General features: G+C 42.1%; 2 protein-coding genes and 1 pseudogene across 2 annotated transcripts in view; 2 read left to right on the top strand and 1 right to left on the bottom strand.

Moving 5' to 3' along the window:
* SEC13 (SEC13 homolog, nuclear pore and COPII coat complex component) overlaps positions 1-25,880 on the top strand; it is a 53,866-nt gene that overhangs the window by 11,400 nt on the left and 16,586 nt on the right. The window contains exons 6-8 of the mRNA XM_066351786.1: positions 12,243-12,376; positions 12,766-12,889; positions 13,781-13,927. Of these exons, the coding sequence (XP_066207883.1) occupies positions 12,243-12,376; positions 12,766-12,889; positions 13,781-13,927 (405 nt within the window). The remainder of the gene's footprint in view (positions 1-12,242; positions 12,377-12,765; positions 12,890-13,780; positions 13,928-25,880) is intronic.
* LOC136382153 (elongation factor 1-alpha 1 pseudogene) lies at positions 1,949-3,305 on the top strand (annotated as a pseudogene).
* LOC136382357 (glutathione S-transferase omega-1-like) lies at positions 15,415-16,257 on the bottom strand. Its single transcript, XM_066351511.1, has 3 exons — positions 15,988-16,257; positions 15,705-15,892; positions 15,415-15,460 (listed from the first exon to the last, which is right to left on the bottom strand). Exons 1-3 carry the CDS (start codon positions 16,255-16,257, stop codon positions 15,415-15,417), a joined length of 504 nt encoding a protein of 167 aa, XP_066207608.1.

The following is a 25,880-nucleotide window of genomic DNA, read 5'->3' on the forward strand; positions in this document are numbered from 1 at the left end:
TCTTGGAAGCCCAGGGCACAGCACAGGCAGGAGGCCCCCTGTTCTGGACAGCTGTCTATCACAGGATACACTGACACGCACACCCACATTTATATAGGGACAATTTAGACACACCAGTTAATCCAACATGCACGTCTTTGGGATGTGGGAGGAAACCCACATAGACATGAAGAGGACTCTTACATGGACAGTGACCTTGGCTGGGAATTGATTTTTTTTTTCCCTCATAAACATAAAAAGATGACATTGAATGAAATGACGTTATTTGGGGACCTGCTATCTTCATAAAATTTTGCAGTTATCACTGCTAATTTCCAGAATTTTATCACCCCAAAATAAACCCATTATCTGTCACTCTTCATCTCACCGTACCCTCACCCCTAGGCAACCACTAATTTACCTTCTGTCTCTGGATTTGCCTGTTCTGAACATTTCCTGTAAATGGAATCATACAGTAGTAACATGCGGTCTTTTGTGACTGGCTTCTTACCGTTAGTGTGTTTGTATGGTTCATCCATTTCATATCATATGTTGATGCTTTGTTCATTTTTATGGCTGAATAATATCCATTGTGTGAATTTTATTTAGTCATCAGTTGGTGGACATTTTCAGCTATTAGGAATAATGCTGTGACCATTCATATATAAGTTGTTGTGTGAAGATAATGAGTTTTCCCAGGTATATGCCTGGCAGTGGAATTGTTGAGTCATATGGAAACTCTATGCTTAACTTTTTGAGGTACAGATAAACTGTTTTTCACGTGAACTGTACCATTTTACATTCCTACCAGCAGTGTATGGGGATTTCCATTTCTGCATATCCTTGTCAACATTTGTTGTCTGTCTTTTCGGTTATGGTTGTTCAAAATGGGTATGAAGGAGTATTGTGGTTTTGATTTTTATTTACCTAGTGACGATCTTGGGCATCTTTTTACATGCTTATTGGCGATTTGTATATCTTCTTTGGAAAACTGGCGGAGTTTTGCACTATATCAAACCAGGGAGTGCAAGGGTTCCACCATAACAAAGACTGAAGGGTTGGAGAAGTCTCACCCTTTTGACAAGCCTGGGCTTGTCTTCCATTCCAGGGCCCCTCATGAGGAGAAACTGCTGGGAGTGAAATCAAAATTGAACCAGATAGGGACACAGAAAGAGAGGATGTGGACCAAAGTGGGGGACGGAAACAGCCAGGAAATTCCGAAAACAAGCCATTATATTTGTTAACATTACACAAAAAAATAGAATTCTGATCTTGGAAGGTGTTCCTGAACCTAACTTTATTGGGAAAACTAATTTTATATAAAAATAACAGAAAAGTATTTAAGCTGAAATCCCATACAAAGTTTTCCTGATAGGGAAAAAACTACACAGCCTAACGTGGTGGTGCAGTGAATTGAGCGTACTCCAGGCACACTGCAGGCCCCTGTTCGAAACCCTGAGGTCGCCAGCTAGAGCTCAGGATCTGAGCTCAGCTTTGCCTCAGGATCCCAGACGTCACTGGCTTGAGCCAGAGATCACTGGCTTGAGCAAGGGGTTACCGGCTTGGCTTGAGCCCCACCTCATCAAGGCATATATGAGAAGCAATCAGTAAACAACTAAAGAGACACAACTACATTTGATGCTTCTTATCCCTCTCCCTTCCTGTCTCTCTCTCTCTCAAAAAAAATTCTTTTTAGTGTACAGAATGACATCCCTACAGGCAGTGAAAGAAAAACATGCCCACAAAACAGAACCAAACTGTCAAAAACAAACTAAGAGACATTTTTAAAGTTATATAAGACATGAAAAAAACAGCATAAATCGAAATTAGGAAATGTCAGGAATGAGGTGATAGAACTCAGGAAAGAATTAGAAATTATTTTACTTCAGAATTAAGGATTAGCTATTTTATAATGAATTTGCCACCAGAACTCAGATGTCATGAAAACCACCACTAAATCAAAGCCAAAATGGGAAAAGAAAAGGCTCTTATTAACAAGGCTCATGTCATCACTGGACACACAGATTCCAGCTCATCTACCACCACTGGCCATCTGATCTACAAATGTGGTGGGAGCGACAAAAGGACCATCGAGAAATTTGAGAAGGGGGCTGCTGAGATGGGGAGGGGCTCCGTCAAGCACACTGGGTGTTGGATAAACTGAAAGCTGGACGTGGGCATGGTATCACCACTGATACCTCCCTGTGGACACTTGAGACAGCAAGCATTATGTGACCATCACCCCAGGACACAGAGATCGTATCAAAAACAGGACTACAGGCACAGCTCAGGCTGACTGTGCTGCTTTGACTGTTGCTGCTGGTGTTGGCAACTTTGAAGCAGGTGTCTCTGAGAATGAGAAGACCCTTGAGCACGCCCCTCTGGCTTACACACTGGATGTGTAACAACTGGTTGTTGGTATTAGCAAAATAGATTCCAGTGAGCCACACTACAGCCAGAGGAGATATGAGGAAATCGTTAAAGAAGTCAGCACCTGCATTAAGAAAATGGGCTACAACCCTGACACAGTAGCATGTGTAGCAGTTTCTGGTTGGAATGGTGACAACATGCCGGAGCCGAGTGCTAACACACCTGGTTCAAGGGACGGAGAGTTCACTGTAAAGACGGCAGTGCCGGCGGAACCACGCTGCTTGAAGCTGGATTGCATCCTGCCACCAGCATCTGTCCCTCCAGGATGTCTACAAAATCGGTGGTACTGGTAGTGTGCCTGTGGGTCGAGTTGGAGACAGGTGTTCTCAAACCCGGAATGTCAGTCACCTTTGATCTGGTCAGTGTTACAAGTGAAGTAACATCTGTTGAAGTGCACCATGAAGCTTTGAGTGAAACTCTGGGAACAGTGTGGACTTCAATGCTAAGAACATGTCTTTCAAAGTTGTTTGTGGTGGCAGTGTGGCTAGTGACAAAAAAAATGACCCCTCAATGGAAGCAGATAACTTCACAGCTCAGATAATTATCCTGAACCATCCAGGCCAAATCAGTGCTGGATGTGCACCTGTGCTGGATTCTCACACTGCTCACACTGCTTGCACATTTGCTAAGCTTAAGGAGATGATTAATCATTGTTCTGGGGAAATGCTGCAAGACGGCCAAAAGTTTTTGAAATCTGGTGATGCTGCCATAGTCGATATGGTTCCTGCAAGCCCATTTGTGTTGAGAGCTTCTCTGACTATTTTCCCCTGGGCTGTTGTGCTGTTCAGGACACGAGACAGACAGTTGCTGTGGGTGTCATCAAAGTAGTGGATGAGAAGGCAGATGGAGCTGGCAAAGTCACCAATTCTGCCCAGTAAGTTCAGAAGGCTAAATGAATATTACCCCCCAATATCTGCCACCCAGCCTTAAACTAATCAGTGGTGTAAGAATAATCTCAGAACTGTTCGTCTCAATTATCCATTTAAGTTTAATAGTAAAAAATTGGTTAATGATTATAGTACATTGTAAAACCTTCAGAAGGAAAGAATATTTTGTGGACCATTTGGTTTGTGTGTGTGTGTGTGTGTGGCAGTGTTTAAGTTACTAGTTTTTAAAATGTTTCTTTTTAATTTTTTTTTTTTTTTTTTTTTTACACAGAGACAGTGAGTCGGAGAGAGGGATAGACAGGGACAGACAGACAGGAACGGAGAGAGATGAGAAGCATCAATCATTAGTTTTTCATTGCGCGTTGAACACCTTAGTTGTTCATTGATTGCTTTTTCATATGTGCCTTGACTGCAGGCCTTCAGCAGACCGAGTAATCCCTTGCTGGAGCCAGCGACTTTGGGTTCAAGCTGGTGGGCTTTTCCTCAAACCAGATGAGCCTGCACTCAAGCTGGCGACCTCGGGGTCTCAAACCCGGGTCCTCTTCATCCCAGTCCGACGCTCTATCCACTGTGCCACCGCCTGGTCAGACAAGTTACTAGTTTTTAAAAACAGTATACGGGGGTCCTCAGGTTATGGCACAGTTCTGTTCCTATGACAGTGACATAACCTGAATTTTGGTGTAAGTCAAAACACGCCCTAGCCTAAGTCATTTACCTATCCTAACACATTTATAAAATCATAATCTAGAACATAAAAACACAACTAAGCCTGACCTGTGGTGGCGCAGTGGATAAAGCGTCGACCTGGAAATGCTGAGGTCGCCGGTTTGAAACCTTGGGCTTGCCTGGTCAAGGCACATATGGGAGTTGATGCTTCCAGCTCCTCCCCCCCTTCTCTCTCTTTCTCTCTCTCTCTCTCTCTCCCTCCCCCTCTCCTCTCTAAAATGAATAAATAAATAAATAATTTTAAAAAGCACAACTAAGCCAACTCCCTCACTCATACAGCACGTTACTGCATATTCTTCCACCAAGCTCAACCAAACTAGTTCACCCATGTAGTCTATAAGTATGACGCTGTTTGTGTAAGCTGAAATAGCCATGTCTCAATTTTTTAAAGTTTTTATGGGAGTGAGTGTCGTAAACGTGAAACGTATATCAATACTGTCGTAACCTGAGGATGCCCTATATTTTTAGTTGTTGTTTGTTTTGTTGCCAGTGAAGTTGGACCTCAGTTCTTGAGTTTGACAAAAAATGAACTTAAATTATAAGAGAAAGTTTATTTAGAAAGTTACAGATCTGGGACCCTGGCCAGTTGGCTCAGTGGATATATAATTGGCCCAGTGTGAGGATGTCCCAGGTTCAATCCCCAGTCAGAGCACACATGATAAGTGACCAGCGACCATCTGTTTGTTTTTCTTCCCCTCCCTCTTCTCTCTCTCTGTCTTCCTCTCTTTCCCTCTCTTCCTCTCTTGCAGCCAGTGGCTTGATTGATTGAAGCATCGGCCTCAGGCATTGAGGATAGCTCGGTTGATTCGAGCATCAGCCCCAGACAGGGCTTGCCATCTGGATCCCAGTCGGAGTGCAGGCAGGAGTCCATCTGTCTCTATATCTTCCCTCTCACTTAACAAAAGAGAAGAAAAGAAAAAGTTACAGAAGTAGTAAAAGTGAGCCGTAGAAGAAATTGGCTAAGGAAACAAGTTACAGAGACAAAGGAAGGGTCCTTGGAACTTAGAAAAGTACACTTGGAAAGAAGATTCAGGCAGGTGTGCTCTGGGGAGACACACCGTTGAGTATGGTACTAGCTATGGGCTTGTCACATATAGCCTTTAGTAGGTTGAGGTATAGTCCTACCCACTTTATTGTTTTTATCATAAATAGATGTTGAATTTTACTAAATGCTTTTTCTGCATCTATTATGATATGATTTTTATCCTTCAATTTGTTAATGTGGTCTATCACCTTGATTGATTTGTGGATGTTAAACCATCCTTGCATTTCTGGAATAAATCTCCCTTGATCATGGAGTGTGATTCTTTTAATATATTGTTTAACTCAGTTTTACAATATTTTGTTGAGGATTTATGCATCTCTGTTCATGAGGATATGGCCTGTAATTTTCTTGTGGTGTCTTTGGTTTTAGGATCAGGGTAATGCTTGCTTCATGAAATGAATTTGGAAGCATTCCTTTCTCTTCTATTTTTTATTTTATTTTTATCTTTTACCTTTTCAGAGAACCAGCTCTTAGTCTCATCTTTGTAGTCTGTATTTCATAAGTTTCTTTCTTATCTGTATTTCCTTCCTTCTACTAACTTTTGACTTCATTTGTTGTTGTTCTAGTACTTGAGGTATAAAGTTAGGTTGTTTGAGGTTCTTTTGTATCTTGAGGCAGGCATTTATCACTATGAACTTCCATCTTAGAATTGCTTTTGCTGCATCCCATAAATTTTGATATGTTGAATCTCTGTTTACATTTGTCTTAAAGTTGATTTCTTCATTGACTCATAGGTTGTTTAGTAGCATGATGTTTAATTTCCACATATTTGTGAATTTTCCAGTTTTCTCATAATTGAGAAATGGTTTATACCATTGTGGTTAGAAAAGATGCTTGATAGGATTTCAAACTTCTTAAATTTATTGTCTTGTTTGTGGACTAACATATCAATCCTAGAGAATTTTCCATGTGCACTTTTTTTTTTAAATAACTGAGAAGAGGGGAAACAGAGAGACAGACTCTTGCCTGGCTCAGGCAGGGATATACACGGCAAGCCCCCTAAGGGTGATGTTCTGCCTCTCTGGGCCATTGCTCTGTTGCTCAACAACGGAACTATTTTTAGCGCCTGAGGCAGAGGCCTCAGAGCCATTCTTAATGCCGGGGGCCAACTGGCTCAAACTATTGAGCCATGACTGCAGGAGGGGAAGAGAGAGAGGAAGAGAGAAAGAGGGAATGGTGGAAAAGCAAATGGTCATTTCTCCTGTGACCAGGAATTGAACCCAGGACATCCACACACCAGGCAGATGCTCTACCGCTGGGCCAACCAGCCAGGGCTGAGGTGTTCTATATATATATATCTGTTAAGTCCATCCGATTGAATATGTTTAAGGCCAATATTTTCATATTGATTTTCTTTAGATAATCTACCCACTGATGTATGTGGGGTATTAAAGTCTCCTGTTGCCTGACCTGTGGTGGCACAGTGGGATAAAGCGTTGACCTGGAACACTGAGGTCACCGGTTCGAAACTCTGGGCTTGCCTGGTCAAGGCACAAATAAGAATTGATGCTTCCTACTCCTCTCCTCTTCTCTCTCTCTCCTCTCTAAAAATTGAATAAATAAAGTCTTTAAAAAAAATTATTTAAAAAAATAATAAAGTCTCCTTATATTGCTGTCTATTTCTCCCTTCGGGTTTGTTAATATTTGCTTATATATTTAGGTCTGTGTTGGTGCATAAATGTTTACAAATGTTATATCCTCTTGTTGCAGTGACCCCTTTATAATTATGTAATGCTTTTCTTTGTCCCTTATTATATTCTTCATTTTAAAGTCTATTTTGTCTAACATAAATGTAGATACCCCAACTTACTTGTTTTCCATTTGTTGGGAATATCTTTTTTCATCTTTTCACTTTTCTATGTGTCCTTATATCTGAAATTAGTCTTTGGTCAGTCTCATATAGATGGCTTTTGGTTTTTTATGCATTCAGCTACTCTATGATATCTTTTAGGGAATTCAGTCTACTTACTTTTTTTTTTAATTTAGAAATTAGCAGCCCTGGCCTGTTGACTCAGCGGTAGAGCATCAGCCCAGCGTGTGGAAGTCCTGGGTACGATTCTCAATCAGGGCACACAGGAGAAGCAATTATCTGCTTCTCCACCCCTCCCCTTTTCTCTCTCTCTCTCTCTTTCTCATTCTCTCTCTCTCTCTCTCTCTCTCTCTCTCTCATCCTCTCCCACAGCCATGGCTTGAATGGTTTGAGCAAGTTGGCCCCGGGTGCTAAGGATGGCACCATGGCCTCACCTCAGGTACTAAAATAACTCAGTTGCCGAACAACAGAGCAGCAGCCCCAGATGGGCAGAGCATTGCCCAGTAGGGGGCTTGCTGAGTGGTTCCTAGTCGGGGCATGTAGTCTGTGTCTCTGCTTCTCTGCCTCCCTCCTCTCAGTAAAAAAAAAAGAAAGAAAGAAAGAAATTAGCCCTGGCTGGATAGCTCAGTTGGTTAGAGCATCGTCCCAAAGTTCAGAGGTTGCCAGTTGAAACCCTGGTCAGGACACATACAGGAACAAATTGGTGTTCCTCTCTCTCTATTAATCTCTCTCTCTCTTCCCCCCTCCTCCCTTCATCTCTCACTAAAATCAATAAATGTTTTTAAATTTTTTATTTAAAATTAAATTTAGTGGGGTGACTTTGATCAATAAGAGTACATAGGTTTCAGGTAAACATTTCTATAGCATTTGAACTATTGATTAGTAATTATTGACAGGTATGTGCTTATTATTATTTTGATAATTGTTTAGTGACTTTGTGGACTTTCTCTCTGTTCCTTCTTGTCTTGCTCTTAGTGGTTTGATGACTTTCTTTTGTGACATACTCATATTGTTTACTATAGGTTAGGTTTTTACTTTGTGGTTTCCATGAGCTTAACATATAACAACCTATATAATGTTATATTTTAAGTTGATAACTTAAGTTTAAATACAGTCTAAAGCTCTACATTTTTACTCTCACCATCTTTTATGTGTTGATGTAACATTTTACATCTTTCCTTTGTGACAGAGAGAGGGACAGATAGACAGGAAGGGAGAGAGACGAGAAGCATCAGTTCTTCGTTGCGGCATCTTAGTTGTTCATTGATTGCTTTCTCATATGTGCCTTGACTGGGGGACTACAGCAGACTGAGTGACCCCTCACTCGAGCCAGCAACCTTGGGCTCAAGCTGGTGAGCCTTTCTCAAACCAGATGACCAGGCACTCAAGCTGGCTACCTTGGGGTTTCGAATCTGGGTTCTCTGTGTCCCAGTCCGATGCTCTATCCACTGCGCCACTGCCTGGTCAGGCACATTTTACATCTTTTTACCTTTTGTATCTCTTAACAAATTATTGTAGTGATGGTCATTTTTATTATTTTTGTCTTTTAACCTTAATACTAACTCTATAAGTGGTTAATCTACTGCCTTTACTATACATTTATTTACCTTTACCACTGAGATTTATACTCCATGTCTTTTCTTGTTACTAATTAGCACCCTTTAGTTTAAAGAAATCCCTTTAGCTTTTCTTGTAAGGCCACTTTAATCATGATGAAGTCCTGTAGCTTTTGCTTGTCCTGAAATAACTCTCTCCTTCAATTTCAAATGATAAACTTTGCCAGGTAGAATATTCTTTCCCTTTTTTCTTTTCTTTTCTTTTTTTTTTTTTTTTAGCAAGAGACAGACAAGAAGGGAGAGAGGTGAGAAGCATCAACTCATAGTTGTGGCACTTTAGTTCATTGATTGCATTCTCATATGTACCTTGACTGGGGGTAGGGGGGACTCCAGCCAAGCCAGCAACCTCTTGCTCAAGCCAGTGACCTTGGGCTTCCAGCCAGCAACCATAGGGTCAAGCTGGTGAGCCTGCACTCAAGCCAGCAACCTTGGAGTTTAGAACCTGATTCCTCAATGTCCCAGGTTGACACTCTATCCACTGCACCACCGCCTGGTGGGGCAGAAATCCGCATTTTTTTTAATGTTGGTACTATTCACACACAAACACGCCCTGCAAAAAAAAGACTGGAGAGGCCTGACCAGATGGTGGCACAGTGGATAGGGCGTTAGACTGGGACTCAGAGGACTCAGGTTAGAAATCTGGAGGTCGCCAGCTTGAGCCTAAGGTCACTGGCTTGAGCAAGTGGTCCCTCAGTCTGCTATAGCCCCTCGGTCAAGGCACATATGAGAAAGCATTCAATGAACTAAGGTGCTGCAACAAAGACTTGATGCTTCTCATCTCTCTCTTCCTGTCTGTCTGTCCCTGTCTCTCTCTCTCTCTGTGTGTGTCTCTGTCACCAAAAAACAACAAAAATGAGAGAATGTGAAGAGCATTGCAAACATTTTATTAGAGATTTTAGTAGTCACATTGGCAGTATTATTCTAAGACTGAAGATAAATAATTATGTGGCACTGGGCATCTCTAGCACCAGATTCTAGTCTTGAATACAGTTTCTCACTAAAGGAAACCAGAGCTTTGGAGGAAATGGCAATTCCTGGTCAGAGGCAGAAATGTACAAGATGAGCTTGGACATCTTGTCATACCAGATTGAAAAGAAAGAAAGTCAGACTTTGACATCCTAGGGTTATATCAAAGGAGACAACTTGAACAGGCTCACAGTGCCAAAGATGGATAGAGTGTCAAAAATGAGGATAATTGCAATGACTGAAACTCATCAAATATGGTTAAATCCATGAGCTCATAAATTTCAGCATCAGTCATCTTTGAGGAATGACAAAGAACGAGTTCAGAAAGAATTAAACATATCTGCCTTTCCTATCTGATCTGTACCCCTTGGCAAACAAAGATTAATGAGGGAAACTGCTCCTATCTAGAGTATTCCATGTAATAAATGACAAAGAAATGCATAGAATTAGTGTCACCATTTTATAATGCTCAGTGAATTAAGCGAGGCATAAATTATTAATTGGTGTTAACAACAGAGAGAGACAATATGACATACTGTGCCTCCTGATGGAAGAATACACCTCCACATTTAGTCTTGACAAAGCAATCAAACCTGAGTCTGCTCCAGCCATGGATCCAACTGACAATTTAGGAATTCAGAGGAACATGCTCAACTGAGTATGAAACAGAAAAAAACAGCCTAAGAAACTACAGGACAGCCTGCAGGTGGTGGCACAGTGGATAGAGCAATGACCTAGGGCGTGAGATACCAGGTTCAAAACCCCGAGGTCCCCAGCTTGAGCATAGGCACACCAGCTTGAATGTGGGGTCTCTGGTTTGAACATGGAATCATTAACGTGACCCCATGGTCACTGGCTTGAAGCCCAAGGTCACTGGCTTGAGGAAGAGGTCACTGGCTTGGCTAGAGTCCCCCTAGTCAAGGCACCTATGAGAACAACTAAAGTGCCACAACTTGATGCTTCTCATGGCTCTCCCTTCTGCTTCTGTCTCCCCCAGATAACTTGAATTCTTCAACAAAAAAATTGTAAGGAAAAAAAGGATCAGAGAAGAAATCTATAAATTAGATGTGAAAAGCATCCCCAAAAAATACTTAAACAGCAAGACTAAACTTTAGTGTCAGGATGTACATTTGAATCAAAACTAAAACAAAAAGATTAAAAGTCAGGATAGCCCTGGCCGGTTGGCTCAGCGGTAGAGCGTCGGCCTAGCGTGCGGAGGACCCGGGTTCGATTCCCGGCCAGGGCACACAGGAGAAGCGCCCATTTGCTTCTCCACCCCTCCGCCGCGCTTTCCTCTCTGTCTCTCTCTTCCCCTCCCGCAGCCAAGGCTCCATTGGAGCAAAGATGGCCTGGGCGCTGGGGATGGCTCTGTGGCCTCTGCCTCAGGCGCTAGAGTGGCTCTGGTCACAACATGGCGACGCCCAGGATGGGCAGAGCATCGCCCCCTGGTGGGCAGAGCGTCGCCCCATGGTGGGCGTGCCGGGTGGATCCCGGTCGGGCGCATGCGGGAGTCTGTCTGACTGTCTCTCCTTGTTTCCAGCTTCAGAAAAATGAAAAAAAAAAAAGAAAAGAAAAAAAAAGTCAGGATAATGGGTACTTACAGGGGGAGAGGGGCTGTGATTCAAGTAGGACATAATGACAGGGCTTCCTGGTTAAATGACAATTTTATTTCTTGAACTGGTGTGTTGCAAGAGTGCTTTAGAGTAATTCATTAAGCCATATATTTACTATGTATGATTTTCTGAATCTGTGCCCTCCTTTCATATGTTTAGAAAATGTTCTGTTTTTTAAATTCCTAATTAGTTTAAATGCATCTTGTTTAAAAATACAGGGAGTCCTCGGGTTACAACTCATTCCCATTCCTACGACAATGATGTAACCCAAATTATGGTATTAAGTCGAAACACACCCTATCCTAAGATAGTTGTAAAATCGTAATCTAGAACATAAAAACACAAATGAGCCACAGAGAAAGGAAAAAGACATAAATGTACTGTACTGTACTGTACACTGTACTGTATACTCTGCTGCACGCAACCAAACTAGTTCACCCACATAGTTTGTAACTACATTGCTAATGGCGTAAGCCAAAACACTCACCTCTCAGTTTTTTTAAAGTTTTTATGGGAGTGAGCATTGTAAACTCGAAACATTGTATGTCAAGACTGTCTAACCTGAGGACCCACTATATAGACACTGTTAGTAATCCTTGAAGGAGAATTATGAGTGGCTAATCCTTAGTTCATCAAAACAGCTGTCCTAGCCCTGGCCGGTTAGCTCAGTGGTAGAGCGTCGGCCTGGCGTGCAGGAGTCCCGGGTTCGATTCCCAGCCAGGGCACACAGGAGAAGCGCCCATCTGCTTCTCCACCCCTCCCCCTCTCCTTCCTCTCTGTCTCTTCCCCTCCCGTAGCCAAGGCTCCATTGGAACAAAGATGGCCCGGGCGCTGAGGATGGCTCCTTGGCCTCTGCCTCAGGCGCTAGAATGGCTCTGATTGTGGCAGAGCAATGCCCCAGATGGGCAGAGCATCGCCCCCTGGTGGCGTGCTGGGTGGATCCTGGTCGGGCGCATGCGGGAGTCTGTCTGACTGCCTCCCCATTTCCAACTTCAGAAAAATACAAAAAAATTAAATTAAAAAACAAACAAACAAACAAAAAACAAACAGCTGTCCTACTTTATACATTCCTGAGGATTAGAGAGGAAATGAGCAGCAGCCTAGGGTCCACCAAAACTGTGTTCTAATTGCAAGACAAAAGGACAAAGTCACAAGTTTCCCTCCTTACAGATTGGCTGCAATGCTGTCAGCTGGGCCCCTGCTGTTGTACCTGGAAGCCTCATAGATCAGCCTTCAGGGCAGAAGCCCAGCTACATCAAGAAATTTGCTTCAGGCGGCTGTGACAACCTCATCAAGTTGTGGAAGTAAGTGAGGTTGGTGGACTTCTCAAAGGGATGCTTCTCACCTTCTACCCTACCTACCATGAGTCAGCTACAGTTCACACAAAAAATGGGATCACCTTTCTTCTTTCCTCTTGCTCATAAAATATTATTTTCAATGTCAGGACATCCTGGGGGGGGGAAAAACTTGCATTTTGCTGAAGCACTTTTACTCTTTACCTAATTCCTAACTGCTAGAGCTGACACTGCATTATAGCTGGTGAACTGGATAAAATTCTTCAGGCTCAGCAAATGAAATCAGAAAGATGGAATAGCTTCTCAGCCCCTGTGGAGCCTATGATGTGGGAAAGGCATGAAGGTGTGGGAAGGGCAGCTGGGCTGCTACCTGATTCTCCTCTGATCTCTGCTATTAGGGAGGAGGAAGATGGCCAGTGGAAGGAGGAGCAGAAGCTGGAAGCACACAGTGACTGGGTTCGAGACGTGGCCTGGGCCCCATCCATTGGTCTACCCACCAGCACCATTGCCAGCTGTTCCCAGGTAAGCTCAACCCATCCTGTGTTGTCTCTGAGTGAGCCCCATCAGCCCTCACAGTTCCCTTAGTGGAAAGTCCTTGAAAGGTAAGGGCAGGGCAACAGGAACCTTTGAAGCAGTGTAGATAGGGGAGCTCTGGAGCCAGGTCATCATCCAGTGAACCCTTGATCAGAAGCCACAAGTGGCTTGCCTCCACTGAGCCAAGAGTGGAGCAGTCTCCCCTCCTGACATTTGTGAGTAGGGAATGGAGGTGCTCAGGTGCAATTCTGGCAAGTATTCCCAAACCAGGGCCAGAGCAGTGGGGAATTCTAAGACCGTGAACTCGTCTACTATCCACTCTTCCCAGGCAGATCACAAAAGTAAAACCAAGAACAAGCCTTTAATTGTACACTGCCAACACTCTAAGCAAGAATTAAGCCAGGCAGCCAGGACTTTTATGTCATTTGTGCCTGTTTTATTTGGTCCTCCATCTTGACAGGGTTTTTTTCCTCCCTTCTCATTCTCTGAGCTTGGTTTTTAGACAGCCGTACCCATTCAGTTGAGCAAGTCTAGACAGAGCCGGAGGAAGCTGAAAAAAGGAAATGACTTTGCAGACATGAGGAAAACCCCAGAGAAAATTTGAGAGTTACCAAAGCAAAGTGCATACGTGAAACCAGTATGAGGAAAGAAACCTGGGAGTTTCTTATGTGAAGTGCATTCCTAGGGAGAAGGCATAAAAGTAAGGGTACTGGGCTGGAAATTGGCCCTTAAAGCTGTGGAAACTCAGAGGGTTCTTGGATATGTTTTGCACTGACTCCACCTCCCTATTCCTGCAAAGGTCCAATATGGCTCCAGATTGGGAGGATATTACTAGTGTAGGACCCCTGCCCCCATCTCCTGACTCTCCTGTCTTCCCAGGATGGTCGTGTGTTCATTTGGACCTGTGACGATGCCTCGAGCAATACATGGACCCCCAAACTACTGCACAAGTTCAATGATGTTGTGTGGCATGTGAGCTGGTCCATCACAGCTAACATCCTGGCTGTCTCGGGTGGAGATAATAAGGTACAGCCCATTTCCATGATCTGATCGACAGGATTCCATTTGTCTTCACTTTGCCCGCTGGAGAGCACAGTTGAATATCCCATCTAATGGCAGGCTGTGGAGCGATTAACCACTTTAAATCAGTAGCATTTAAGTACATTCACATGTCATGGAATCATCACCACAGTCCATCTCAAGAACTCTTTTCATCTTCCCAAACTGAAACACTGTTAAATACATAACAATGCCCCATTTTCCCTCCCCCAACCTGTGGCAACCACTATTTACTTTCTTTCTCTGGGAATTTGACTACTCTGGCTACTAAACTTCCTGTAAGTGGATTTTTACAGTATTTCTTTTTGTGACTGGCTTGTTTCACTTAGCATACTGGCCTCATTCATATCTATGTTGTAGCATGTGTCATAGTTTCCTTCCTTTATAAGGCTAAATAATTCTTATTTGTACCACATTCTGTTTATCCATTTATTTGGTCCTTTAATTTCAGTTGGCATATGTTAGTTTCAAGTGTACAAATAGTGATTAGACATTTATATAACTTAGAGTGATCACCCTGATATATCTAGTACCCATCTGACACCATACATAGTTATTGTAGTATTATTGACTCTTTCCTGTGTTTTACTTCGTATCCATGACTTATATTTGTAACTGGAAATTTGTACTACTTAATCCCTTTACCTTTTTCACCCAGCCCCCAAAACTCCCTCTTATCTGATAATCATCAGTTGTTTCTTTTTTGTTTGTTCATTTATTTTGTTCTTTAGATTATAAGTGAAACCTAATGGTATTTGTCTTTCTCTGGCTTATTTCATTTGGCATAATACTGTCTAGATCCTATCATGTCACAAATGGCAAGATTTAACTCTTTCTTATGGCTGAGTAATATTCTGTTGTATATGTTACCAATATTTTTTATCCATTTGTCTATCGGTGGACACTTAGGTTGCTTCCATATCTTGGTTATTACAAATAAGGCAAATCTGTGTTTTGGATTTCTTCAGATAAATACCGAGAAGTGGAATTGCTGGGTCATGTGGTAGATCTATTTTTAATTTTTTGAGGAACCTTCATACTGTTTTCCTTAGTGGCTGTAGCAATTTATAGTCACACCAACAGTGCCCAAGGGTTCTCTTACTTTTCTCCACATCCTCACCAACATCTGTTGTTGATTTATTGATGATAGCCATCTAACAAGTGTGAAGTGATATCTCATCATGATTGCAGTTTTTATTTCCCTGGTGATTAATGATGTTGAGCATCTTTTCACATGTCTATTAGCTGTCTGTATGTCCTATTGGGGAAAATGCCTATTCAGCTCCTCTACCCATTTTTTAATAGGATTGTTTGGTTTTTTAGGTATTAGGTCATATGAATTCCTTATATATTTTTTTAAATAAAAGCATGTTATTATTCGTATTAGTGAAGGAAAATATCAGACATATCTTCACTGTTAACTCCTGCCCCTGTCAGTGACCATAGTCACAGGCCTACAGGCTGTTCTGCAAATACAGGTTTAAGAAACCTCTGCCTGACCTGTGGTAGCGCAGTGGATAAAGCGTTAATCTGTAAATGCTGAGGTTGCCGGTTCAAAACCCTGGGCTTGCCTGGTCAAGGCACATATGGGGGTTGATGCTTCCTGCTCCTCCCCCCTGTCTCTCTCTCCTCTCTCTCTCTCTCTCTCTCTCTCTCTCTCTCACTCTCACTCTCTCCTCTCTAAAAATGAATAAATAAAATTTAAAAAAAAAAAAAAAAGAAAGAAACCTCGAAAGGGCTTCACATCAATGAGGAGGCTGATAATGTAGGATCTCCTCTCATGGCTGCCATCCAAAGCTTAAGCTTTGGAGTGTGGTCTACACACTCATTTAACTCCAGTGCTTCCAGCTGTCCATACCGGGGCCAGATGAAGTAATCAATCATAGAAAGTGAATTGCCACCAAAGAAGGTTGTCTTCTTTTTGGTCAGAACCTTCTCAAGCTTGCTGAATTCTTTATGAATTTCTTCTTCTAGGCCAGAGCAGTCTTATTTTTATTTCTAGTAAAGCATCCTACCAAAAGTGATACCTTAGAAAATAACTCAAAGACCATCTTTTGGCATACTTTCTCATCGGGGTCACTTGGCAACAGCTTCTTCCCTGGATATGCTTCATGCAGGTATGCACAAGTTAGGGCAGATGAGCTGGCCCTGTTTTCCAGAATCAGCACCAGACCGAAGGGGTTCTTCTCAAAGAACCACTTAGGCTTATTTTTCGGGTTGATGTTGATGACTTCATGCCTGATTCCCTTGGCCCTCAGGACGAAGCATGTCCTCTCAGTGAATGGGCAGAACCTCATGCTGTAGACGCAGATCAGGCCCTCTGGGACTGGCCCTGGGGGCGCGCTACCCTTCTCCAGGCTTTTGGCTCACCTCCCAGACAGCACGGCCCAGCACAGCGCAGGCCGAGCTCACATCCCGGGTTTGCAGGCGTTCAGGCAGTAGTCGTCCCTCCTCCCTTTTTTCCACCCTTCCTCCTGCAGAAGTGCAAACTGGGGGTGGGCTCCCAGCTCTGCCTCAAATTCCTTATATATATGATATTTTGGATGCTAACTCTTTATTGGATGTATCATTGGTAAATATCTTCCATTTAGCAGTTTTTCTTTCTGTTTTGTTGATGGTTTCCTTCACTGTTCAAAAACTTTTAGTTTGATGTAGTCTTATTTTCTCTTTTGTTTCTTTTGTCCAAGAAGATGTAAAAAAAAAAATGCTACTAAGAGTGATGTCAAGGAGTTTACTGCCGGCCCTGGCCAGTTGGCTTAGTGGTAGAGCATTGGCCCGGTATGTGAAAATCTTGGGTTTGATTCCCAGTCAAGGCACTCTGGAGAAATGACTATCTACTTCTCCACTTCTTCCCTTCTCTTTCTCCTCTCTCTCTCCTCTATCTCTCTCTTCCCCTCCCACAGCCATGGCTCAAATAGTTTGAACACCTTGGCCCTGGGTGCTGAGGATGACTGCGTGGCCTCACCTCAGGTACTAAAATAGCACGTTGTCGAGCAACAGAGCAGCGTCCCCAGAATAGCAGAGCATCGCCACATAGGAGGCTTGCCAGGTGGATCCCAATTGGGGTGCATGCGGGAGTCTGTCTCTGCCTCCTCACCTCTCAATAATTAAAAAAAGAAAAAAAAAGTTTCCTGCCTGTGTTTTCTAGGAGTTTTATGGTTTCAGGTCTTAGTCTTTAATCCAGTTTGACTTTATTTTTATATATGGTGAAAGTAAGTTGGTCTCATTTTTTTAAATAATTTTAATGGGGTGACATCAATAAATCAGGGTACATATGTTCAAAGGAAACATGTGCAGGTTATCTTGTCATTCAGTTATGTTGTATACCCATCACCCAAAGTCAGATTGTCCTCCGTCACCTTCTATCTAGTTTTCTTTGTGACCCTCCCCCCCTTTCCCTCTCCCCCCCCCCCCCACCACCACACTCTTGTCCATGTCTCTTAGTCTCGTTTTTATGTCCCACCTATGTATGGAATCATGCAGTTCCTGTTTTTTTCTGGTTTATTTATTTCACTCCATATAATGTTATCAAGATCCAACCATTTTGTTGTAAATGATCCAATGTCATCATTTCTTATGGCTGAGTAGTATTCCATAGTGTATATGTGCCACATCTTCTTTAACTAGTCATCTATTGAAGGGCTTTTTCATTGTTTCCATGTCTTGGCCACTGTGAACAATGCTGCAATGAACATGGGGCTGCATGTTTCTTTACGTATCAATGTTTATGAGTTTTTGGGGTATATACCCAGTAGAGGGATTGCTGGGTCATAAGGTAGTTCTATTTTCAGTTTTTTGAGGAACCACCATACTTTCTTCCATAATGGTTATACTACTTTACAGTCCCACCAACAGTGAATGAGGGTTCCTTTTTCTCCACAGCCTCTCCAACATTTGCTATTACCTGTCTTGTTGATAAAAAATAGCTAATCTAGGCCCTGGCCGGTTGGCTCAGCGGTAGAGCGTTGGCCTGGCGTGCGGGGGACCCGGGTTCGATTCCCAGCCAGGGCACATAGGAGAAGCGCCCATTTGCTTCTCCACCCCCCCTCCTTCCTCTCTGATTCTCTCTTCCCCTCCCGCAGCCAAGGCTCCATTGGAGCAAAGATGACCCGGGCACTGGGGATGGCTCCTTGGCCTCTGCCCCAGGCGCTAGAGTGGCTCTGGTCGCAGCAGAGCAACGCCCCGGAGGGGCAGAGCATCGCCCCCTGGTGGGCGTGCCGGGTGGATCCCGGTCGGGCGCATGCGGGAGTCTGTCTGACTGTCTCTCCCCGTTTCCAGCTTCAGAAAAATACAAAAAAAAAAAAAAAAATTTAAAAATAGCTAATCTAATAGGTGTGAGGTGGTATCTCATTGTAGTTTGGGTTTTTTTTCCAGAGACAGAGAGAGAGTCAGAGAGAGGGATAGACAGGGACAGACTGCAACGGAGAGATGAGAAGCATCAATCATTAGTTTTTCGTTGTGCATTGCGACACCTTAGTTGTTCATTGATTGCTTTCTCATATGTGCCTTGACCGCGGGCCTTCAGCAGATCAAGTAACCCCTTGCTCGAGCCAGCGACCTTGGGTTCAAGCTGGTAGGCTTTTGCTCAAACCAGATGAGCCCGCGCTAAGCTGGGGACCTCGAGGTCTTGAACCTGGGTCCTCCGCATCCCAGTCTGACTCTCTATCCACTGCGCCACTGCCTGGTCAGGCTCATTGTAGTTTTGATTTGCATTTCTCTAATAAACTAATGAAAATGAGCATCTTTTCATATATCTGTTGGCCATTTGTATTTCTTCCTGGGAGAAGTGTCTGTTCATGTCCTCTTCCCATTTTTTTATTGGGTTGTTTGTTTGTTGTTGAGTTTTATGAATTCTTTGTATATTTTGGATATTAGGCCCTTATCTGAACTGTTGTTTGAAAATATCATTTCCCATTTACTTGGCTGTCTGTTTATTTTGTTGTCAGTTTCTCTTGCTGAGCAAAAACTTCTTAGTCTGATGTAGTCCCATTCATTTATCTTTGCCTTCACTTCTCTTGCCTTTGGAGTCAAATTCATAAAATGCTCTTTAAAACCAAAGTCCTTGAGTTTAGTACCTCTGTCTTCTTCTATGTCCTTTATTGTTTCAGGTCTTATATTTAGGTCTTTGATTCATTTTGAATTAATCTTAGTAAAGGGGACAAACTGTAGTCGAGTTGCATTCTTTTGCCATGTGGCTTTCCAGTTTTCCCAGCACCATTTGTTGAAGAGGCTTTCTTTTCTCCATTGTGTGTTGTTGGCCCCTTTATCGAAAATTATTTGACCATATATATGTGGTTTTATTTCTGGACTTTCTATTCTGTTCCATTGGTCTGAGCGTCTATTTTTCTGCCAATACCATGCTGTTTTGATTGTCGTGGCTCTATAATATAGTTTGAAGTCAGGTATTGTAATGCCCCCAGCCTCATTCTTTTTCCTTAGGATTGCTTTGGCTATTTGGGGGTTTTAATAGTTCCATATAAATCTGATGGTTTTTTGTTCCATTTCTTTAAAAAATGTCATTGGAATTTTGATGGGAATTGCATTAAATTTGTATATTGCTTTGGGTAATATGGCCATTTTGATTATATTTATTCTTCCTATCCAAGAACAAGGAATATTTTTCCATCTCATTGTATCTTTTTTGATTTCCCTTAATGCTTTTGTAGTTTGAGTTCGGTTTCTAATGTTTCATTGTTGGCATATAGAAAGGCTATGGACTTTTGTATATTAATTTTGTATCCTGCGACCTTACTGTATTGGTTTATTGTTTCTAGTAATCTTTTTGTGGAGTCTTTGGGGTTTTCGATGTATAGGATCATATCATCTGCAAAAAGTGATACCTTTACTTCTTTTCCGATATGGATGCCTTTTATTTCTTTATCTTGTCTGATTGCTCTGGCTAGAACTTCCAGCACCACGTTAAATAAGAGTGGAGAGAGTAGAAAACCCTGTCTTGTTCCTGATTTAAGGAGGAAAGTCCTCAATTTTATGCCATTTAATATGATGTTAGCTGATGGTTTATCATATATGGCCTTTATCATGTTGAGATATTTTCCTTCTATACCCATTTTGTTAAGTGTCTTAAACATAAAGTTGTGTTGTATTTTATCAAATGCCTTTTCTGCATCTATTAATAAGATCATGTGGCTTTTGTTCTTTGTTTTGTTGATATGGTGTATTATGTTAACTGTTTTACGTATGTTGAACCATCCTTGAGATTCTGAGATGAATCCCACTTGATCATGATGTATTATTTTTTTAATATGCTGTTGTATTCAATTTGCTAGTATTTTGTTTAGTATTTTAGCATCTGTATTCATTAGAGATATTGGTCTATAGTTTTCTTTTTTTGTGCTGTCCTTGCCAGGTTTCGGTATGAGGGTTATGTTGGCCTCATAAAATGTGTTTGGAAGTATTGCTTCTTCTTCAAATTTTTGGAAGACTTTGAGTAGAATAGGAACCAAGTCTTCTTTGAATGTTTGATAGAATTCACTAGTATAACCGTCTGGGCCTGGACTTTTATTTTTGGGGAGGTTTTTAATAGTTTTTCCTATTTCCTCCCTGCTAATTGGTCTGTTTAGGTTTTCTGCTTCTTCATGACTCAGTCTAGGAAGGTTGTATTGTTCTAGGAATTTATCCATTTCTTCTAGATTGTTGAATTTGGTGGTATATAGTTTTTCGTAGTATTCTACAATAATTCTTTGTATATCTATGATTTCTGTGGTGATTTCTCCTCTTTCATTTTGGATTTTGTTTATATGAGTCCTTTCTCTTTTTTCCTTGGTGAGTTTTGCCAAGGGTTTGTCAATTTTGTTGATCTTTTCAAAGAACCAGCTCCTTGTTTTATTAATTTCTATAGTTTTTCTGTTCTCTATTTCATTTATTTCTGCTCTGAATTTTATTTATTTTATTTCCTTTCTTCGGCTGATTTTGGGTTGTCTTTGTTCTTCTTTTTCTAGTTCCTTAAGGTGTGAAGTTAGGTGGTTTACTTGGGCTCTCTCTTGTTTGTTCATATAGGTCTGAAGTGATATCAACTTCCCTCTTATTACTGCTTTTGCTGCATCCCAGAGATTCTCGTATGTCGTATTGTCATTTTCATTTGTCTGTATATATCTTTTGATCTCTGCGCTTATTTCTTCTTTGATCCATTCATTTTTTAAAAGTATGTTGTTTAGTTTTCATATTTTTCTGGGGTCTTTTTCCCTCTTTTTTCAGTTGAATTCTAGTTTCAAGGCTTTATGATCAGAAAATATGCTTGGTACAATTTCTATTTTTCTGAATTTGCTGATGTTATTTTTGTGGCCCAACATATGGTCAATTCTTTAGAATGTTCCATGTACACTAGAGAAAAATGTATACTCTGTCACTTTGGGATGAAGTGTCCTGTAGATGTCTATCATATCCGGGTGCTCTAGTGTTTCGTTTAAGGCCAATATATCTTTTTTTTTTTTTTTAAGGTCAATATATCTTTATTGATTTTCTGTTTGGATGAACGATCTAGAGCCATCAGTGGTGTATGGAGGTCTCTAAGTATGATTGTATTTTTGTCAGTTTTTGTTTTTAGGTCAATAAGTAGCTATCTTATATATTTTGGTGCTCCTTGGTTTGATGCGTATATATTAAGAATTGTTATGTGGCCCTGGCCGGTTGGCTCAGCGGTAGATCGTCGGCCTGGCGTGCGGGAGACCCGGGTTCGATTCCCGGCCAGGGCACATAGGAGAGGCGCCCATTTGCTTCTCCACCCCCCTCCCCTCCTTCCTCTCTGTCTCTCTCTTCCCCTCCCACAGCCGGGGCTCCATTGGAGCAAGGATGGCCTGGGTGCTGGGGATGGCTCCTTGGCCTCTGCCCCAGGCGCTAGAGTGGCTCTGGTCATGGCAGAGCGACGCCCTGGAGGGGCAGAGCATCGCCCCCTGGTGGGCAGAGCGTCACCCCTGGTGGGCGTGCCGGGTGGATCCCGGTCGGGCGCATGCGGGAGTCTGTCTGACTGTCTCTCCCCATTTCCAGCTTCAAAAAAAAAAAAAAAAAAAGAATTGTTATGTCTTCTTGATTCAGTGTCCCCTTAATCATTATGAAATGACCATTTTTGTCTCTGAGTACTTTTTCTGTCTTGTAGTCAGCATTATTAGATATGAGTATTGCTACACCTGCTTTTTTTTTTTATGTTATTTGCTTGGATTATTGTTTTCCAGCCTTCACTTTGAATTTGTTTTTATCCTTGTTGCTTAGATGTGTTTCTTGTAGGCAGCATACAGTTGGATTTTCTTTTTTAATCCATTCTGCTACTCTGTCTTTTTATTGGTGAGTTTAATCCATTTACATTTAGTGTAATTATTGATACTTGTGGGTTCCCTATTGCCATTTTATAAATTGCTTTCTGATAGTTTTGTATCTTGTTTGATTATTCTCTATCATTTGTTTTTGTTTGGTTGTATTCCATACTTCTTTACTCTGTTGCTACCTTTATGTGCTTCTGTGGTGGTTTTTTCAAGGGTGGTTACCATTAAGTAATGAAAAAGGTACCTACCATGTTGATTGTATAGTACACTATCTTATGAATGCTTTTGCACTCCATCGTCCGTTGCTACTATTAATCTCTGTCCTCTCCCCCTCTTTTTTTTTTGTTATTGTTGTCACAGTTTAAATTTGGTTTTATTGTGTTCTTGGTGGAGCTTTTACTTGTGGTTTTGTTTTGTTCTTTGTATCTGGTTGGAAAACCCCTTTTAGTATTTCCCGGAGTGGGGGTTTTCTAATGATAAATTTCCTCATCTTTTCTGTATCTGTGAATGTTTTTATTTCTCCTTCGTATTTGAAGGATGGCTTTGATGGGTATAGTATTCTTGGCTGAAAGTTCCTCTCTTTCAGGACTTTAAATATTGGGGTCCAATCTCTTCTAGCTTGTAGAGTTTCTGCTGAGATCTCTGATGATAATCTAATAGGCCTTCCTTTATATGTTGTATTCTTCTTTTCCCTGGCTGCCTTGAGAATTTTTTCTTTGTCGTTGGTTTGTGCCAATTTCATTATGATGTGCCTTGGAGTAGGTTTGTTGAGGTTAAGAAAACTCGGTGTTCTGTTTGCTTCTTGAATTTGAGGCTTTAGTTCTTTCCACAGGCTTGGGAAGTTCTCTGTTATTTGTTTGAATATGTTCTCCATTCCATTTTCTCTCTCTTCTCCCTCTGATATACCTATTATTCTTATGTTAGTCTTTTTGATGGAGTCAGACAGTTCCTATAGGGCTTTTCTTTTTTTTTTAATTTTTGAGTCTCTCTCTTTTTCTCTCTGTTGTGCCTCAAGTTGCTTGTCTTCTATGTCACTAATCCTACTTTCTGTCTGGCCTATTCTATTAGCTAAGCTTGTTACCTCGTTTTTCAGTTCATGAATTGAGTTTTTCATCTCTGTTTGATTTGTTTTTATACTTTCAATTTCCTTGGTAATATATTCTTTGTGTTCGTTGTTTTCTGAGTTCCCTAAATTGTCTTTCTGTGTTTTCTTGTATATCTCTGAGTATTTTTAGGATTTCTATTTTAAATTCTCTGTCATTTAGCTCCAAGGTTTCCAATATATTAAATTTTTTCTCCATAGAGTTTTCCTCATCTATCTGTGCTACATCTCTGTCTTTTGTATCCATGATATTCGATTTCCTTTTCCGTAATGGCATCTGAGGGTGGTTTTGTTGATAGCACTAATGAGAATTAATAAAGAATAAAAAGTAAAAAAAAACGAAAAGAAATGGAAAGAAAAAAAAAAGAAAATTTATTGTTTCCTTCTTTTTTTCTTCTCCTCTCCCCTCCTCGAGAAAATTTTGTGATGAACTGTGAATTATATTGTGCTAAATGGAACAAAAACTACCTATAATGGAGGGCCTGAGTTGGGGAGAAGTGATAAAGGGGCAAAAAAGGAGGTAGGGACCCACAAAATGCAAAAAAGGAAAAAATTTGTGTCAAGAATAAAATGATTTGCTTGTAAGTGATGGTCGACTAAGAGATATAATGAGAGAGATAAGAGGGAAACAGGAAAAAGGGGGAAAAATTACTATTGTATTAGGTGGAGCAAAAACTAGGTAGAATAGCCCTGGCCGGTTGGCTCAGCGGTAGAGTGTCGGCCTGGTGTGCGGGGGACCCGGGTTCGATTCCCGGCCAGGGCACATAGGAGAAGCGCCCATTTGCTTCTCCACCCCCTCCCCCTCCTTCCTCTCTGTCTCTCTCTTCCCCTCCTGCAGCCAAGGCTCCATTGGAGCAAAGATGGCCCGGGCGCTGGGAATGGCTCCTTGGCCTCTGCCCCAGGCGCTAGAGTGGCTCTGGTCGTGGCAGAGCGACGCCCCGGAGGGTCAGAGCGTCGCCCCCTGGTGGGCAGAGCGTCGCCCCTGGTGGGCGTGCCGGGTGGATCCCGGTCGGGCGCATGCGGGAGTCTGTCTGACTGTCTCTCCCTGTTTCCAGCTTCAGAAAAATACAAAAAAAAAAAAAAAAAACTAGGTAGAATAAAGAGCCGGGGTTGGAGGGAATGCTAATGAGTTAAAAAGCGAAGTCAAAAGCACCCAAAGTGCCACAAAGAAAAAAAATATGAATCCCAAATTAAATAATTTTTTTTAACTTTTTTTTTTTACATTTTTTAATTTATTCATTTTAGAGAGGAGAGAAGGGGGGAGAGGGGAGAGAGAGAGAGAGAGAGAGAAAAGGAGGAGGAGCAGGAAGCATCAACTCCCATATATGCCTTGACCAGGCAAGCCAGGGTTTTGAACCAGCAACCTCAGTGTTTCCAGGTTGACGCTTTATCAACCTCAGTGTTTCCAGGTTGACGCTTTATCCACTGCGCCACCACAGGTCAGGCAGCAAATAAAATAATTTGTTCGTGATTTAGGATTGAATGAGAGGAAAAGTAAAGGAGAAAAGAAGAAACTAATAGGGAGAAAAAAGAAAAAGGAAAAGAAGAAAAAAGAGAGAGAGTTAAGGCTTTTGGAGTGTAACCCTCATAGAGAGAAAGGAGGAAGAAAAGAAAGAAAATGGGAGATGTAACACTTATGGATAGTGTAGTTCAAGAAGGGGAAAGAATAAGACGGGCAGAGAATAAATGGACCAAGGTGGAAGAGAAAAAAAGAATAATAGCCCTGGCCGGTTGGCTCAGCGGTAGAGCGTCGGCCTAGCGTGCGGAGGACCCGGGTTCGATTCCCGGCCAGGGCACACAGGAGAAGCGCCCATTTGCTTCTCCACCCCTCCGCCGCACTTTCCTCTCTGTCTCTCTCTTCCCCTCCCGCAGCCAAGGCTCCATTGGAGCAAAGATGGCCCGGGCGCTGGGGATGGCTCTGTGGCCTCTGCCCCAGGCGCTAGAGTGGCTCTGGTCGCAACATGGCGACGCCCAGGATGGGCAGAGCATCGCCCCCTGGTGGGCAGAGCGTCGTCGCCCCATGGTGGGCGTGCCGGGTGGATCCCGGTCGGGCGCATGCGGGAGTCTGTCTGACTGTCTCTCCCCGTTTCCAGCTTCAGAAAAATGGAAAAAAAAAAAAAAAAAAAAAGAATAATAAAGACAAGAAGATGAAAGAAAAAAAAATGGAAAAAGTTATAAAGTCTGTGGATTTTGCCTGACCTGTGGTGGCGCAGTGGATAAAGCATCGACCTGGAAATGCTGAGGTCGCCGGTTCGAAACCCTGGGCTTGCCTGGTCAAGGCACATATGGGAGTTGATGCTTCCAGCTCCTCCACACTTCTCTCTTTCTCTGTCTCTCCCTCTCCTCTCTAAAATGAATAAATAAAAATTAAAAAAAAAAAAAGAAATAAAAAAAAAAAGTCTGTGGATTTTTCTTGATTTTGAGAGATTATCTTCTTGCTTTTTCTTTCCTCTCCCTCTTCCTGGTTGGTGGCTCTGTACCCCAGGCTCTGACCCTGTGGCATGCTTAGTAGAAATTTGCAGTTGAGAAGTCTCTATGGCGA

The sequence above is a fragment of the Saccopteryx leptura genome, chromosome 10 (assembly GCF_036850995.1).
Source record: "Saccopteryx leptura isolate mSacLep1 chromosome 10, mSacLep1_pri_phased_curated, whole genome shotgun sequence".
In the NCBI taxonomy this organism is placed as follows: Eukaryota; Metazoa; Chordata; class Mammalia; order Chiroptera; family Emballonuridae; genus Saccopteryx; species Saccopteryx leptura.

Coding starts and splice junctions, on each gene's coding strand:
- LOC136382357 (XM_066351511.1), bottom strand. CDS start 16,257: ATGAGGTTCTGCCCATTCACTGAGAGGACATGCTTCGTCCTGAGGGCC. Junction 15,893..15,987: donor TCTTTGAGTTATTTTCTAAG/GTATCACTTTTG, acceptor AAGCTTGAGAAG/GTTCTGACCAAAAAGAAGAC. Junction 15,461..15,704: donor TTATCAGCCTCCTCATTGAT/GTGAAGCCCTTT, acceptor GCGCTACCACAG/GTCAGGCAGAGGTTTCTTAA.